Source organism: Podarcis filfolensis, assembly GCF_964270895.1.
Source record: "Podarcis filfolensis genome assembly, chromosome: 3".
Classification (NCBI taxonomy): domain Eukaryota; kingdom Metazoa; phylum Chordata; class Lepidosauria; order Squamata; family Lacertidae; genus Podarcis; species Podarcis filfolensis.
In genome coordinates this window covers 118,066,630-118,079,439 of record NC_139606.1, presented here as the reverse complement: position 1 = coordinate 118,079,439, position 12,810 = coordinate 118,066,630, and the positions used below count along the sequence as shown (strand labels likewise).

The 12,810-nt window shown below is 47.3% G+C and overlaps 1 protein-coding gene across 1 annotated transcript in view; it reads right to left on the bottom strand.

Annotated features, from left to right (window-relative positions):
• The window catches only part of INTS9 (integrator complex subunit 9), a 63,046-nt gene that overhangs the window by 11,390 nt on the left and 38,846 nt on the right, over nucleotides 1-12,810 (bottom strand). The window contains exons 10-11 of the mRNA XM_083605164.1: nucleotides 7,507-7,687; nucleotides 4,591-4,651 (exon numbers count right to left, since the gene is read on the bottom strand). Of these exons, the coding sequence (XP_083461290.1) occupies nucleotides 4,591-4,651; nucleotides 7,507-7,687 (242 nt within the window). The remainder of the gene's footprint in view (nucleotides 1-4,590; nucleotides 4,652-7,506; nucleotides 7,688-12,810) is intronic.

Genomic DNA, 12,810 nt, shown 5'->3' with positions numbered 1-12,810 from the left:
AACCTGTGGGACCAGAGATTTGCAGAAGATTGGAAGAAGTATATGAATTATTTGAAGAGCAACTGTAATCAACAAATTACGCTAGTAGGGCTACAAGAAGTTTTGTAAGGAGAAATATACGGTGTTACGAAGTGGAAAAAGATAGAGATTTTGGTTATGAGTTTGAAATGTAATAGGGAAGATAAGAAATGCATACTAAGAGATTAGATTGGAAAATTTTCAGGCAGGATTGATGGAAGTAAAAAAAATTGAATGAGATGTAAAAGTATGTTTAATTACTGTTGAAAATGATATGTTAAAAAAAGTAAAAAGAAATATAAAAAGTAAAAAAAAGGGGGGGATTATAAAACTTTCTGGGTAATTGTGCTGTTCACAGCACAAACAACAACACTAGCTACTAGCCATCAGTGGCCCTTTCCTCCTCCATCAATTTGTCTAATCCTCTTTTAAAGCCATTGGTGGCAAGAGGGTTAAACCACAGAGCCTAGGGCTTGCCGTTCAGAAGGTCGGCGGTTCGAATCCCCACGACGGGGAGAACTCCCGTTGCTCGGTCCCTGCTCCTGCCAACCTAGCAGTTTGAAAGCACGTCAAAGTGCAAGTAGATAAATAGGTACCGCTCCGGTGGGAAGGTAAACGGCGTTTCCGTGCGCTGCTCTGGTTCGCCAGAAGCGGCTTAGTCCTGCTGGCCACATGACCCGGAAGCTGTATGCCAGCTCCCTTGGCCAATAAAGCGAGATGAGCGCCGCAACCCCAGAGTCAGCCACGACTGGACCTAATGGTCAGGGGTCCCTTTACCTTTAGGTTGGTGGCAGGGAGTTCCACAGTTTAACTTAGCTAACACTAAGCTGGGTGGACCAATGATCTGACTCGTATTGAGGCAGGATCCCGCGTCCCTGGTATCTGACAGTTATCAGCTGGGTTCTGGGTTGAGTGGAAACCACTTGAGAGGCCAGTGTAGAATTGTGGAATCGTAACATTGGAAGGGTCCCTGAAGGCCATGTAGTCTAATCCCCTGCAATGCAGGATTTTTTTTTTTTGCCTGATGTGGGGCTCGAACCCACAGCCCCAAGAGTGGGAGTCTCATGAGCTATTTGGCATGCCCTCCTCTTTCTACAAGATGGCTGCTCAGAAAACACACACACACACACACACACGCGCTCGTTTCCTAGCGAGAAATCTAAATGGGCACATGCGAGCCACGCTGGGAGTTAATAAGCCCTCCCTCTTGCAAGTGTGCCTGTAATTAAGTGTGGAAGAGATTTCTCCTCGGAGCCTGCCAAGGCCAGCTCTTCAAGATCTAAGCGTTACCTCCAGCAACGGGAGTCGGAGGCCCAGCGAAGGACGTGCTAGATGAGGATTATACTTCAAAATGTGGATTTCATGGAGAGGGAGAGAGAGAGGAAGAAAGAAAGAAAGAAAGAGGGAGAGGGAGAGACAGAGACCCCTGCAAGCAGCTCTTGAAATTTCAGACACAACCCGAAGGAAGCAGAACCTGCCTCAGAGGTGCTGGAGGGCATTTCCCACAAGAAGGAAAGCGGGGTTTGTGAGATGCCATAAATGCCGTCAGATTTGCCTGTGGATTAGTAAGGGAAGGATGAGATTTCTGCAGCAGGTTTTGATAGCTCTTTCTCCACCGAAGGTGGCCTGGGTGAGCCTGCTGGGGGACTTGACTCGCCTGAAAGGAAGCCTCACCTCAAAACACACTGAATAAAAGGCACATAATCTCAAAAGCGGGACGCGGGTGGCGCTGTGGGTAAAACCTCAGTGCCTAGGACTTGCCGATCAGAAGGTCGGCGGTTCGAATCCCTGCGACGGGGTGAGCTCCCGTTGCTCGGTCCCTGCTCCTGCCCATCTAGCAGTTCGAAAGCACGTCAAAGTGCAAGTAGATAAATAGGTACCGCTTTATAGTGGGAAGGTAAACGGCGTTTCCGTGCGCTGCGCTGGCTCGCCAGAGCAGCTTCGTCACGCTGGCCACGTGACCCGGAAGTGTCTCCGGACAGTGCTGGCTCCCGGCCTCTTAAGCGAGATGAGCACGCAACCCCAGAGTAGGACACGACTGGCCCGTACGGGCAGGGGTACCTTTACCTTTAATCTCAAAAGGCTTATTAAAATCATAGAATTGTTGAAAGGGACCCTAAGGGTCATCTAGACCAGGGGTCAGCAAACTTTTTTAGCAGGGGGCCGGTCCACTGTCCCTCAGACCTTGTGGGGGGCCGGACTATTTTTTTGGGGGGGGGGAATGAATGAATTCCTATGCCCCACGGGTGGCGCTATGGGTTAAACCACTGAGTCTCTTGGGCTTCCCAATCGGAAGATCGGCGGTTCGAATCCCCATAACAGGGTGAGCTCCCGTTGCTCGGTTCCTGCTCCTGCCAACCTAGCAGTTCGAAAGCACGTCAAAGTGCAAGTAGATAAATAGGTACCACTCCAGCAGGAAGGTAAACGGCGTTTTCTGGTTTCGCCAGAAGCGGCTTAGTCATGCTGGCCACATGACCCGGAAGCTGTACGCCGGCTCCCTCGGCCAGTAAAGCGAGATGAGCGCCACAACCCCAGAGTCGGCCACGACTGGACCTAATGGTCAGGGGTCCCTTTACCTTTAAAAAAGATGGAAGTTTGATAAAATTGTTCGTGGCATGAAGGAAGAAGAGAGAGAAGCGTTCATCTCCGACACTAGGAAATCCTGCGACTGAGCGCAGTGCAAGTGATCAGAGTATTGGACTAAGGCCTGGGAGACCACGGTTTAAATCAGAACACTAGCACTTGTGGGAATGCCGTGAAGCTGAATGGTGGACGATACAGGACAGAAAGGACTTCTTCCTGCAGCGTGTAGTTAAACTATGGAACTCCCTGCCACCGGAGGCAGTGGCGGTCACAGACATGGGTGGCTTTAAAACAGGACAAATTCATGGAGGAGGAGAGGACTGGATTTTTAAAGGGTCTGTATTTCTGATGTAATCTGTCTCGAACGTTTATTTAAAATAATGGAGCATACGCTTCATAAGCATATATTTCTGAAAGTGGACCTTTTTCATGAATGGAAAGAGGAGAATCGATGTCAAGGGCATCTCTAAGCAGTGCGGTGATTAAACCGGTGGCGAAAAAAACAACTTTTGTCCCTCGTTTGCAGCATTCGGAAGGTCAATGAGCAAGAGAAATCTAGGATGCCGTCTTTGGCAAGGCCAAAATACATGGGCAATTCATTTTGTGTGGGTCTGCGCACCCAGAAATTTCAAACCTCCGTTTGAAGGTTGATAAGGAAGCAGGTGCCCTGTGGGTTGAATTCATGTCCCTCGCTCCCTCTGGCTGCCCTTAGTGGGAGGGGAAAAGGCCATTTTCCATGCTAGGGTTTTTACTTCTTGAAATCTGGCAAGCCTATATTAGCACTTATGGGTCTGAACATGGGAGGAGGCAGTACTGGCCTCTCATATCCGGGGACTCCAAATAACCCCCAAATTATCTACATGTGGAGAACTGCAAAAAGAAAGAAAAAGAAAGAAAGTGCAGCGACCACTGCCCAGTAATGACGTTTCAGCCACATCCCTCTGAAAGGCGCCAAATAGCATCATCAGAAAGGGCCACAGGGCTTCTCAGTAACGACTGCATCCCCTGCAACTGAATGGAGAATCCTTAAAATGCGACAATTGGCAGAGAACTTTTTCTGCATCTGGAGACTCTTAGCTAAACTTTTTTTTTCTTTTTAAGGGAGGAAGACATTTTTGGAAGTTTCTGAAATTCTGCAGAACTACGTATCTTTGCAAAGCAATTTCCCCTAAAATGCGTGTCACTATCATATGCCTTTTTATGCACGCTTTACCCCAGCAGATGCTGGCTGGAAGAGCATGCTGCAAAATTCAGGGAAGCATGAATTCCGAAAGAGGGTCGCCTCCTGGGTCTTGTACTGTTTTGGAAAGCCCTTTACAGTTATACCTCAGGTTACAGACGCTTTAAAGGTAAAGGTAAAGGGACCCCTGACCATTAGGTCCAGTCGTGGCCGACTCTGGGGTTGCAGCGCTCACCTCGCTTTATAGGCCAAGGGAGTCGGCGTTTATCTGCAGACAGCTTCCGGGTCATGTGGCCAGCATGACTAAGCCACTTCTGGCAAACCAGAGCAGCACACGGAAACGCCGTTTACCTTCCCGCCGGAACAGTACCTATTTATCTACTTGCACTTTGACATGCTTTCGAACTGCTAGGTGGGCAGGAGCAGGGACCGAGCAACGGGAGCTCACCCCGTCATGGGGATTTGAACCGTCGACCTTCTGATCGGCAAGTCCATGGCTCTGTGGTTTAACCCACAGCGTCACAGACGCTTTAGGTTGTGTTTTTTTTGGGTTATGGATCGCCAAAACCCGGAAGTACCGGAATGGGTTACTTCCAGGTTTCAGCGGTCGCGCATGTGCAGAAGCGCCGAATCGCAACCTGCGCATGTGCAGACGCGCAGCTGCGGGTTGCGAATGTGCGTCCCGCACGGATCACGTTCGCAACCTGAGCGTCCACTGTAAATGCAAACTGGCTGCAATTTCTCCCTCGTTCCTTCCACCCTCCTCCTGTGCGTGAAATGGGATCAGGTGAGCAGGGCAATTCTCTTACCTCCGCATGAGGGAAGGGTGGCTCTGGCAGGTACACCTTCGTCTGCTTATTGTGACACAGCCTGAAAGGCAGGGGGAGAGAGAGAAAGAGGAAAAACAGAGAGAAAAACAAGACAGATTTACAAACCCATCTGACAACCCATTGCAGTTCAGCACTGCCACCTAGTGCTCACATCTCCCAATCAAGACGAGAAGTTCTGTGCTGGCAGCTGGCAGCATCGTGTAGCCCAGCAGTTCCCAAAGTTTTGAGGACCACCCTCCTTTGGTCCCATAAACTCATCCCCAGTTCCCCCTATCCCAGTTTTTCAACCTTTTTGAGTCCACAGTTCCCTTGACCAACTGCATTCTTTCTGCGGCCCACCTGGGGGGCTCAGGAGCCCAGGTATGTCCCCCGCTTGCCTGAAATGGCACAGTTAACAAATACCCTGAGAGGCAATTCAAAACAAAAATTTATGGAAAAGTGGGATAGATATAAAACATATGTTCAAAAATACAGTAAAGGTGCACTATCTGTGCTCGTATTCGATTGACGTTGGAGTGAGACAGAGTTGAGAAATAAGGCTAAGGGCACATATTGAGATAGGAATGTATTAGATGATATGTTACGAAATATACAATAATAAGAGTACATTCATTTGTAAAAAAAGGAATATACAACGGGATGGACAGGAAGTCTAGCGTGTTGGTATGTATATGATTTTGGGGGGAAATTTGTTTTTTTCTTTCCTTTATTTTGCTTCATTTTCTTTCTAGGTACAGTGGTACCTTGGGTTACATATGCTTCAGGTTATAGACCCTTCAGGTTACACACTCCGCTAACCCAGAAATAGTGCTTGAGGTTAAGAACTTTACTTGAGGATAAGAACAGAAATCATGCTCCGGCGGCACGGCAGCAGCAGGAGGCCCCATTAGCTAAAGTGGTGCTTCAGGTTAAGAACAGTTTCAGGTTAAGAACGGACCTCCGGAACGAATTAAGTACTTAACCCGAGGTACAACTGTATATAAAATTTGTATATAATTTTTGTATACATGTTGGAAATTATATTACAGTAAGTCCTGTAATGTAATATGACAACGTTTACCGATGTAATATAAGAATGTTAGCAAATAAATAAAATGCAAATTCAAAAATAAATGAGATGGCAGCCCCTCGCCCTTTTTCCAACACCCTCCCTGGTGGAGTATTCCCTCAGCCTCATCTCCTCTCTCCTTGCGAGTCCTCTGGGCAGCCGCCGCCACTGCCCCTGATCTCTGAGCCATCCGCCCCACAGGGGCCTGGGGAAAGGATGCCCCCAGACTTAGTGGCCTGACGGAGACTGGCCAACGGTGAACGCGAGGCCAGCACCTTGCTCACCTTGGGAGGCAGCAGCAGGCGCTGTCGGGCCTGAATTGGTGGAAATTCAGGCCCTCAGCTCCCAGGCAGCCCTTGCACAGGGCAAGCACGAAGAAGGGTCAGCCTGGTGCCCTCCTGTCTGCCCAGCCTCCCACTTGTCCGTCCATTCCCCAAAACAAGGGCTGGCGGCCTGGCTGGCTGGGCTCCCTCGCCCGCTTGCTTGCTTACTCCGAGGCTGCCTCTTCCTGGCACCCAGCACGCCCTGGCCAGCCCCAGAGGCACCATTCGCCTGCGGAGCTTGGAGCCAGGGCTGCTGCAACGAAGCGCCACACAAGGCTTGGAGAGGCAGAGATGTGAGAGGTTCAACAGAGGAGGGAGGGAAGGAAAGAGGGACAGAGGCCAGTGTTGCCCAGGGCACCCCAGGGTGCCATGGCACACTGGTCGAAAACCACTGCCCTATCCTATAAAAAAGCATTTTTCAGAATACATTGGTACCTTGGTTCTCAAACGCCTTGGTACTCAAATAACTTGGAACCCAAATACTGCAAACCCGGAAGTAAGTGTTCCGCCTTGCAAACTTTTTTGGGAAGCCAAATGTGCTCCGATTTGAGTGTTACGCTTCCGTTTTGAGTGTTACACTGAGGTCTGTCTGTTTTCACTATTTATTTTGCATTTTTGTGGCTCTTTTTTGTTTTGTTTTTGTGATTGTGTGGAACCCAGTTCAGCTACTGACTGATCGATTGTGTGACTGCAGTACATTGTTTATCACTTTCATTTTATGGATCAATGGTCTCGTTAGATAGCAAAATTCATGTTAAATTGCTGTTTTAGGGGTTGCTTTTAAAAGTCTGGAACAGATTAATCCATTTTGCATTACAGTCATACCTCGGGTTACAGATGCTTCAGGTTGCGTTTTTTCAGGTTACGGACGCGCCGAAACCTGGAAGTACCGGAATGGGTTACTTCCGGGTTTCAGCAATCGCACATGCGCAGAAGCACTAAATCGCCCTTTGAGCATGTGCAGAAGTACTGAATTACAACCCGCACATGCGCAGACACGGTGCTGCAGGTTGCGAACATGCCTCCCGCACGGATCACTACGGATCACTGGCGGTTCCCTCACTACGAGAAGCCAAGTTACAGGGAACCAGGCAGAGGGCCTTCTCGGTAGTGGCACCCGCCCTGTGGAACGCCCTCCTGCCAGATGTCAAAGAGAAAAATAACTACCAAACTTTTAGAAGACACCTGAAGGCAGCCCTGTTTAGGGAAGCTTTTAATGTTTGATGTGTTACTGTATTTTAATATTTGGTTGGAAGCCGCCCAGAGTGGCTGGGGAAACCCAGCCAGATGGGCGGGGTATAAATAATAAATTATTATTATTATTATTATCACCTTCGCAACCCGAGCGTCCACTGTACTTTCTATGGGAAAGCGCAACTTGGTTTTGGAACGGACTTCGGGAATGGATTAAGTTTGAGAACCAAGGTACCACTGTAGTAGCTTTGCTCTCCCACCCTCTTTCTTCCTGTGTCGGAGGCACCCCTCCACCCAGCCAAGGGGTACCTCTTTGCTGCCAATACTTACCACTCGGCAAAGATCTGGGAGAACTCGAGGGAGCTGTTTGCCACCGGCGAGATGAAGTAGAAGGGGACGTTGGAGAGGCCGGCAGAGTCGATGTACTGGTACAGGCACTCGAGAAGGTCGTAGATCACGCCGGACGGGTAGCAGGGGACCAGGACGTTCCCCCCGTTCCGGACGGTCAAAGCTTAACAAAGAGCAAAGAGACATGTTTTTGAGTGAGTGGATAGGGAAGAGATAATAATAATAATAATAATTTATACCCTGCCCTCCCCAGCCAGAGCCGGGCTTAGGGAGGCTAACACCAATAAAATCATAGTAAAACATAATGGGGGAGACGGGACAAAAAAACAAAACCCAATTTAAAATACAGGTTAAAATGCAATTTAAAATGCAGCCTCATTTTAAAAGTAGCCCATAGATCAAAACCATAAGGGGAAGGAAACATAAGGGTCAGTGCAAACCAAAGGCCAGGCGGAACAGCTCTGTCTTGCAGGCCCTGCGGAAAGATGTCAAGTCCTGCAGGGCCCTAGTCTCTTGTGACAGAGCGTTCCACCAAGTCAGGGCCAGTACTGAAAAGGCCCTGGCCCTAGTTGAGACCAATCTAACCACCTTGCGACTTGAGACCTCCAAAATGTTGTCATTTCTGGACCTTAAGATCCTCTGTGGGGCATACCAGGAGAGGCGGTCCTGTAGGTACGTGCAGGGGTGTAGCGTGGGTTGTCAGCACCCGGGGCAAGGCAAGTAATTTGCGCCCCCTAACCCATGGATTTGCGCCCCCTAACCCTAACCCCCAGATGTTGCGCCCGGTGCGGCCGGCCCCCCCTGCACCCCCCACGCTATGCCACTGGGTACGTGGACCTGAATAACTATTCAGTTTCCTTTTTTAATGGCACCCAATGGTTCAGAGTACTGGCACCTCTCTCTTTTTTTAAACAAAAAAGCGTTGTGTACACTGTGCTCACTGGGGATGGTGGGAGTTGTAGTTCAAAACATCTGGAGGGTGCCACGTTGGTGAAGGCTGCTCTATAATATCCCCTGCCCCATTGTCTATGTTGCCCCCCCGACAAACTCATATCTTATTCCTTAAAAAAAATGGGAAATGATATATAATGAAATGAAGAGGATGTTTAAAATTCCCTTTTTAAAAAACAACCAGAAGCTTTTCTTTTGGGAATTACTGGGACAGAACTACCTAAAATGTACAGAAACCTATTCATGTATGCGACTACAGCAGGAGGAATGTTACCTGCCCCAAAATGGAAAGAAGCAGAAGTCCCAGTAAAGAAGAATGGAAACAAAAACTTATGGAATATGCTGAAATGGCAAAACTTACCAGAAGAAAAAGAAATGAAGACAACCAATTTTTTAATTAAAAGAATGGAAATGGTTTATTGAATATTTACAGATAATTTTTAAACAGATATAAACACTGGGAGGATTACTGTAACAACCTGCACTTTTATACGGGCATATATTTAAAGATCATGAATAAATGAACAAATTAAGTTAATTTGGATATGCAGAAGATATCAAAAACAAATTTAAGGAACTGCAGAAAGAGGGGGATGGAAGTCAAGTTTCTAAATGTCAAAATGAATGTAAAATTAGTGAAATGTATAACACTAGTGAAATGTATAAACTTGAAAAGTATAATAAATAAAATATCAAAAAGAGAGGGGAAGGATTTATTGAGATTTTTTAACAATATTGCCAGCTTTGTGACATCTTCCCGTTGGCCTTCATATAAATAAGCCAAACTCCTGCATGAAATGCTTACAGTTGCTGGCAGCATTCAGAGGTGAGTTTAATAAGTAAAACGTATTAAATAAATATGCCTGTTGTCCTTGTCCATGGAGTTTTCTTGGCAGGGATACTGGAGTGGCTTGCCGGTTCCTGCTCCAGGTGGATCACGTTTGGTCAAAACTCTCCACCATGACCTGTTCATCTTGGGTGGCCCTGCACGGCATAGCTCATAGCTTCTCTGAGTTATTCAAACCCCTTTGCCATGGCAAGGCAGTGATCCATAAAGCTATGGTTTTCCCAGTAGTGATGTATGGAAGGGAGAGCTGGACCATAAAGAAGGCTGATCGCCGAAGAATTGATGCTTTTGAATTCTGGTGCTGGAGGAGACTCTTCAGAGTCCCATGGACTGCAAGAAGATCAAACCTATCCATTCTGAGGGAAATCAGCCCTGAGTGCTCACTGGAAGGACAGATCCTGAAGCTGAGGCTCCAAGACTTTGGCCACTTCATGAGAAGAGAAGACTCCCTGGAAAAGACCCTGATGTTGGGAAAGATGGAGGGCACAAGGAGAAGGGGACGACAGAGGACGAGATGGTGGGACAGTGTTCTCAAAGCTACCAGCATGAGTTTGACCAAACTGCGGGAGGCAGTGGAAGACAGGAGTGCCTGGCGTGCTCTGGTCCAGGGGGTCACGAAGAGTCAGACACGACTAAATGACTAAACAACAACAAAATAACACATCTGTGTTTTGAGAATGGGCATTCTGTCATTCAGTGGGGTAAGAGACAGGGAGGTCAAGGGAATCTATGGGTCTCTACTGACCAATCTGCTGAGAATAAGACACATTCGTTTAGACACGACTAAACGACTAAACAACAACAACAAACAAACAAATAAGAACATAAGAAAAATAAAACAAGGTTTACACGTCTAGGTGCTTTCAATTGCTCCATTGTCCAAAATTGCTGCCATCACTTAACCGGCCTTCGCAATGGACTGGTTTCCACATTCCCCGCCAGCTTTCAATCTCCTGGTCCTTCCCTACTTTTTTACTAGATCATTTTTAAGATGCAGAGAGACCAGAACTGCACACAGAATTCCAAATGAGAATTCACACGGGCAGAGATCTCCGTTGCTTCATTTGCAATTCCTTTTCCTTGCCTTTTTCCTAGAGTTGCCATATTTCAAGAGGTAAAAAGCCAGACACAAAATCCCAGCCCAAATTGCCAGAGCCAGAGTCTGAACCCAGAGTAACCTGAGCACTTTTTTATTTTATTTTTTAAACCCCAACTCCAGGACATTTGTTCTAAAATGTAAAATACACTGGAGGGGTATTTAGGACCTGCAAAAGAGGACACGTCCAGGAATTCCCGGTCGTATGGCAAGTTGGCAACCCTGTCTTTCCAAATGCTGCAATCGTCCTTTAAACAAAAAACACCTGCTGCTGTTACACAGGCATTGCACCAATATTTTCAGAGCACCGTCTTCTCTCAAGATCCAGGGGTAGCAGTTTAATATCCTGTCTACTGTTAGATTAAAGGAGGGATATCTCTGCATCTCTCCGTTTCCCCATTATTCCTTTTAAACATTTACCACCTCTGCTCCTCAACCCAAGCAGGTTGCAATATGAATAATAATAATACCAACAACACACACCAAAACAATGAATCAGTATCCGGATGCAGCAAGCGATGACGTTTAAAAGAGGCAGCAGTAAAATCAACGCTAATGTGTCGTCGTTGGAGTGCGGAATGAAAAGAGATGATTCAAATAGAATCACGCCTTTGTTACTTTAAACCTTCTCACTGAAAATTAAGCATTTGGAAATGCAATAAAAGTTGGGGGGAACTGCATCTAGGACTGGGGACAAAAAATAAATAAATGGATTTAGGTTTATGACATCGCTAGAATCATGTAATGTAATTCCTCACGTCTGAAGAGCCACACGCAGTTTCCATGCAGGAATTGCAACAAGTGTGAAGCAGATGGTGCGTGATGCTTTTGTGTTTGTTGTGACAATTTCATCCTGTGTGCTGATCATAGAATCTTAGAGATGGAAGGTAGCCAAGGGTCATCTAGTCCAACCCCCTGCAATGCAGGAATCTCGGCTAAGGCGTCCGTGACAGATGGCCCTCCAACCTCTGCTTAAAAACCTCCAATGAAAAACCTCCCAAGGGAGACCGTTCAACTGTCGCACAGCTCTTACTGTCAGGAAATTTTTCCTAATGTTAAGTCAGAATCTCCTTTCTTGCAACTTGAAGTCCTACTCTCCAGAGCAGGAGAAAACAAACGTGTTCCCTCTTCCATGTGATGGCCTTTAAGATATTTGAAGATGGCTATCTGGTCTGTTCCAATGTGTTGTTGTTGTTTAGTTGTTTAGTCGTGTCCGACTCTTTGTGACCCCCTGGACCAGAGCACGCCAGGCACTCCTGCCTCCCGCAGTTTGGTCAAACTCATGCTGGTAGCTTTGAGAACACTGTCCCACCATCTCGTCCTCTGTCATCCCCTTCTCCTTGTGCCTCCATCTTTTCCAACATCAGGGTCATTTCCAGGGAGTCTTCTCTTCTCATGAGGTGGTCAAAGTATTGGAGCCTCAGCTTCACGATCTGTCCTTCCAGTGAGCACTCAGGGCTGATTTCCTTCAGAATGGATCGGTTTGATCTTCTTGCAGTCCATGGGACTCTCAAGAGTCTCCTCCAGCACCAGAATTCAAAAGCATCAATTCTTCAGTGATCAGCCTTCTTTATGGTCCAGCTCTCACATCCATACATCGCTATTGGGAAAACCAGAGCTTTAACTATATGGACCTTTGTTGGCAAGGTGATGTCTCTGCTTTTTAAGATGCTGTCTAGGTTTGCATTGCTTTTCTCCCAAGAAGCAGGCGTCTTTTAATTTTGTGACTGCTGTCGCCATCTGCAGTGATCATGGAGCCCAAGAAAGTAAACTCTCTCATTGCCTCCATTTCTTCCCCTTCTATTTGCCAGGAGGTGATGGGACCAGTGGCCAAGATCTTCGTTTTTTTTGATGTTGAGCTTCAGACTATATTTTGCGCTCTCCTCTTTCACCCTCATTAAAAGGTTCTTTAATTCCTCCTCACTTTCTGCCATGAAGGTTCCAATGTAGTCACATCCTTTTCCTGAAGAGGGCAGAAGAGCTCCAAAACGTGGGGGGGAAAATGCAAGTTGGGTGCTTTTACAGCTCTGGCAGCAAAAGCAAGAGAAGCATCTCATGCCAACCCCTTGGGGGGGGGGGAATAAAATTCTGATACTCAGCTGGGCATGGAGGCAGATCCTGAGAACCACAAAGGAAAAACCGGCAGAAAATGCTCTGTTCTTCTAAGGCTCTGTAGCCAAGGTGGTGAGCTGCAGTTGTTCCTGAACTACAATTCCCAGCATCCCTGAACACTGGGTCATGCCAGGTGTGGCTGAAGGGAGTCCAGTAACATCTGGTGGGCACCACATTGTCTAAACCCTGGCTCTGAAGTGTGCGCTTACAAGGCCCTTTCCAGCAAACGATATAATCCAGACGACAACAGTGCCACCGTCAGAATGCCAACAGACGACTC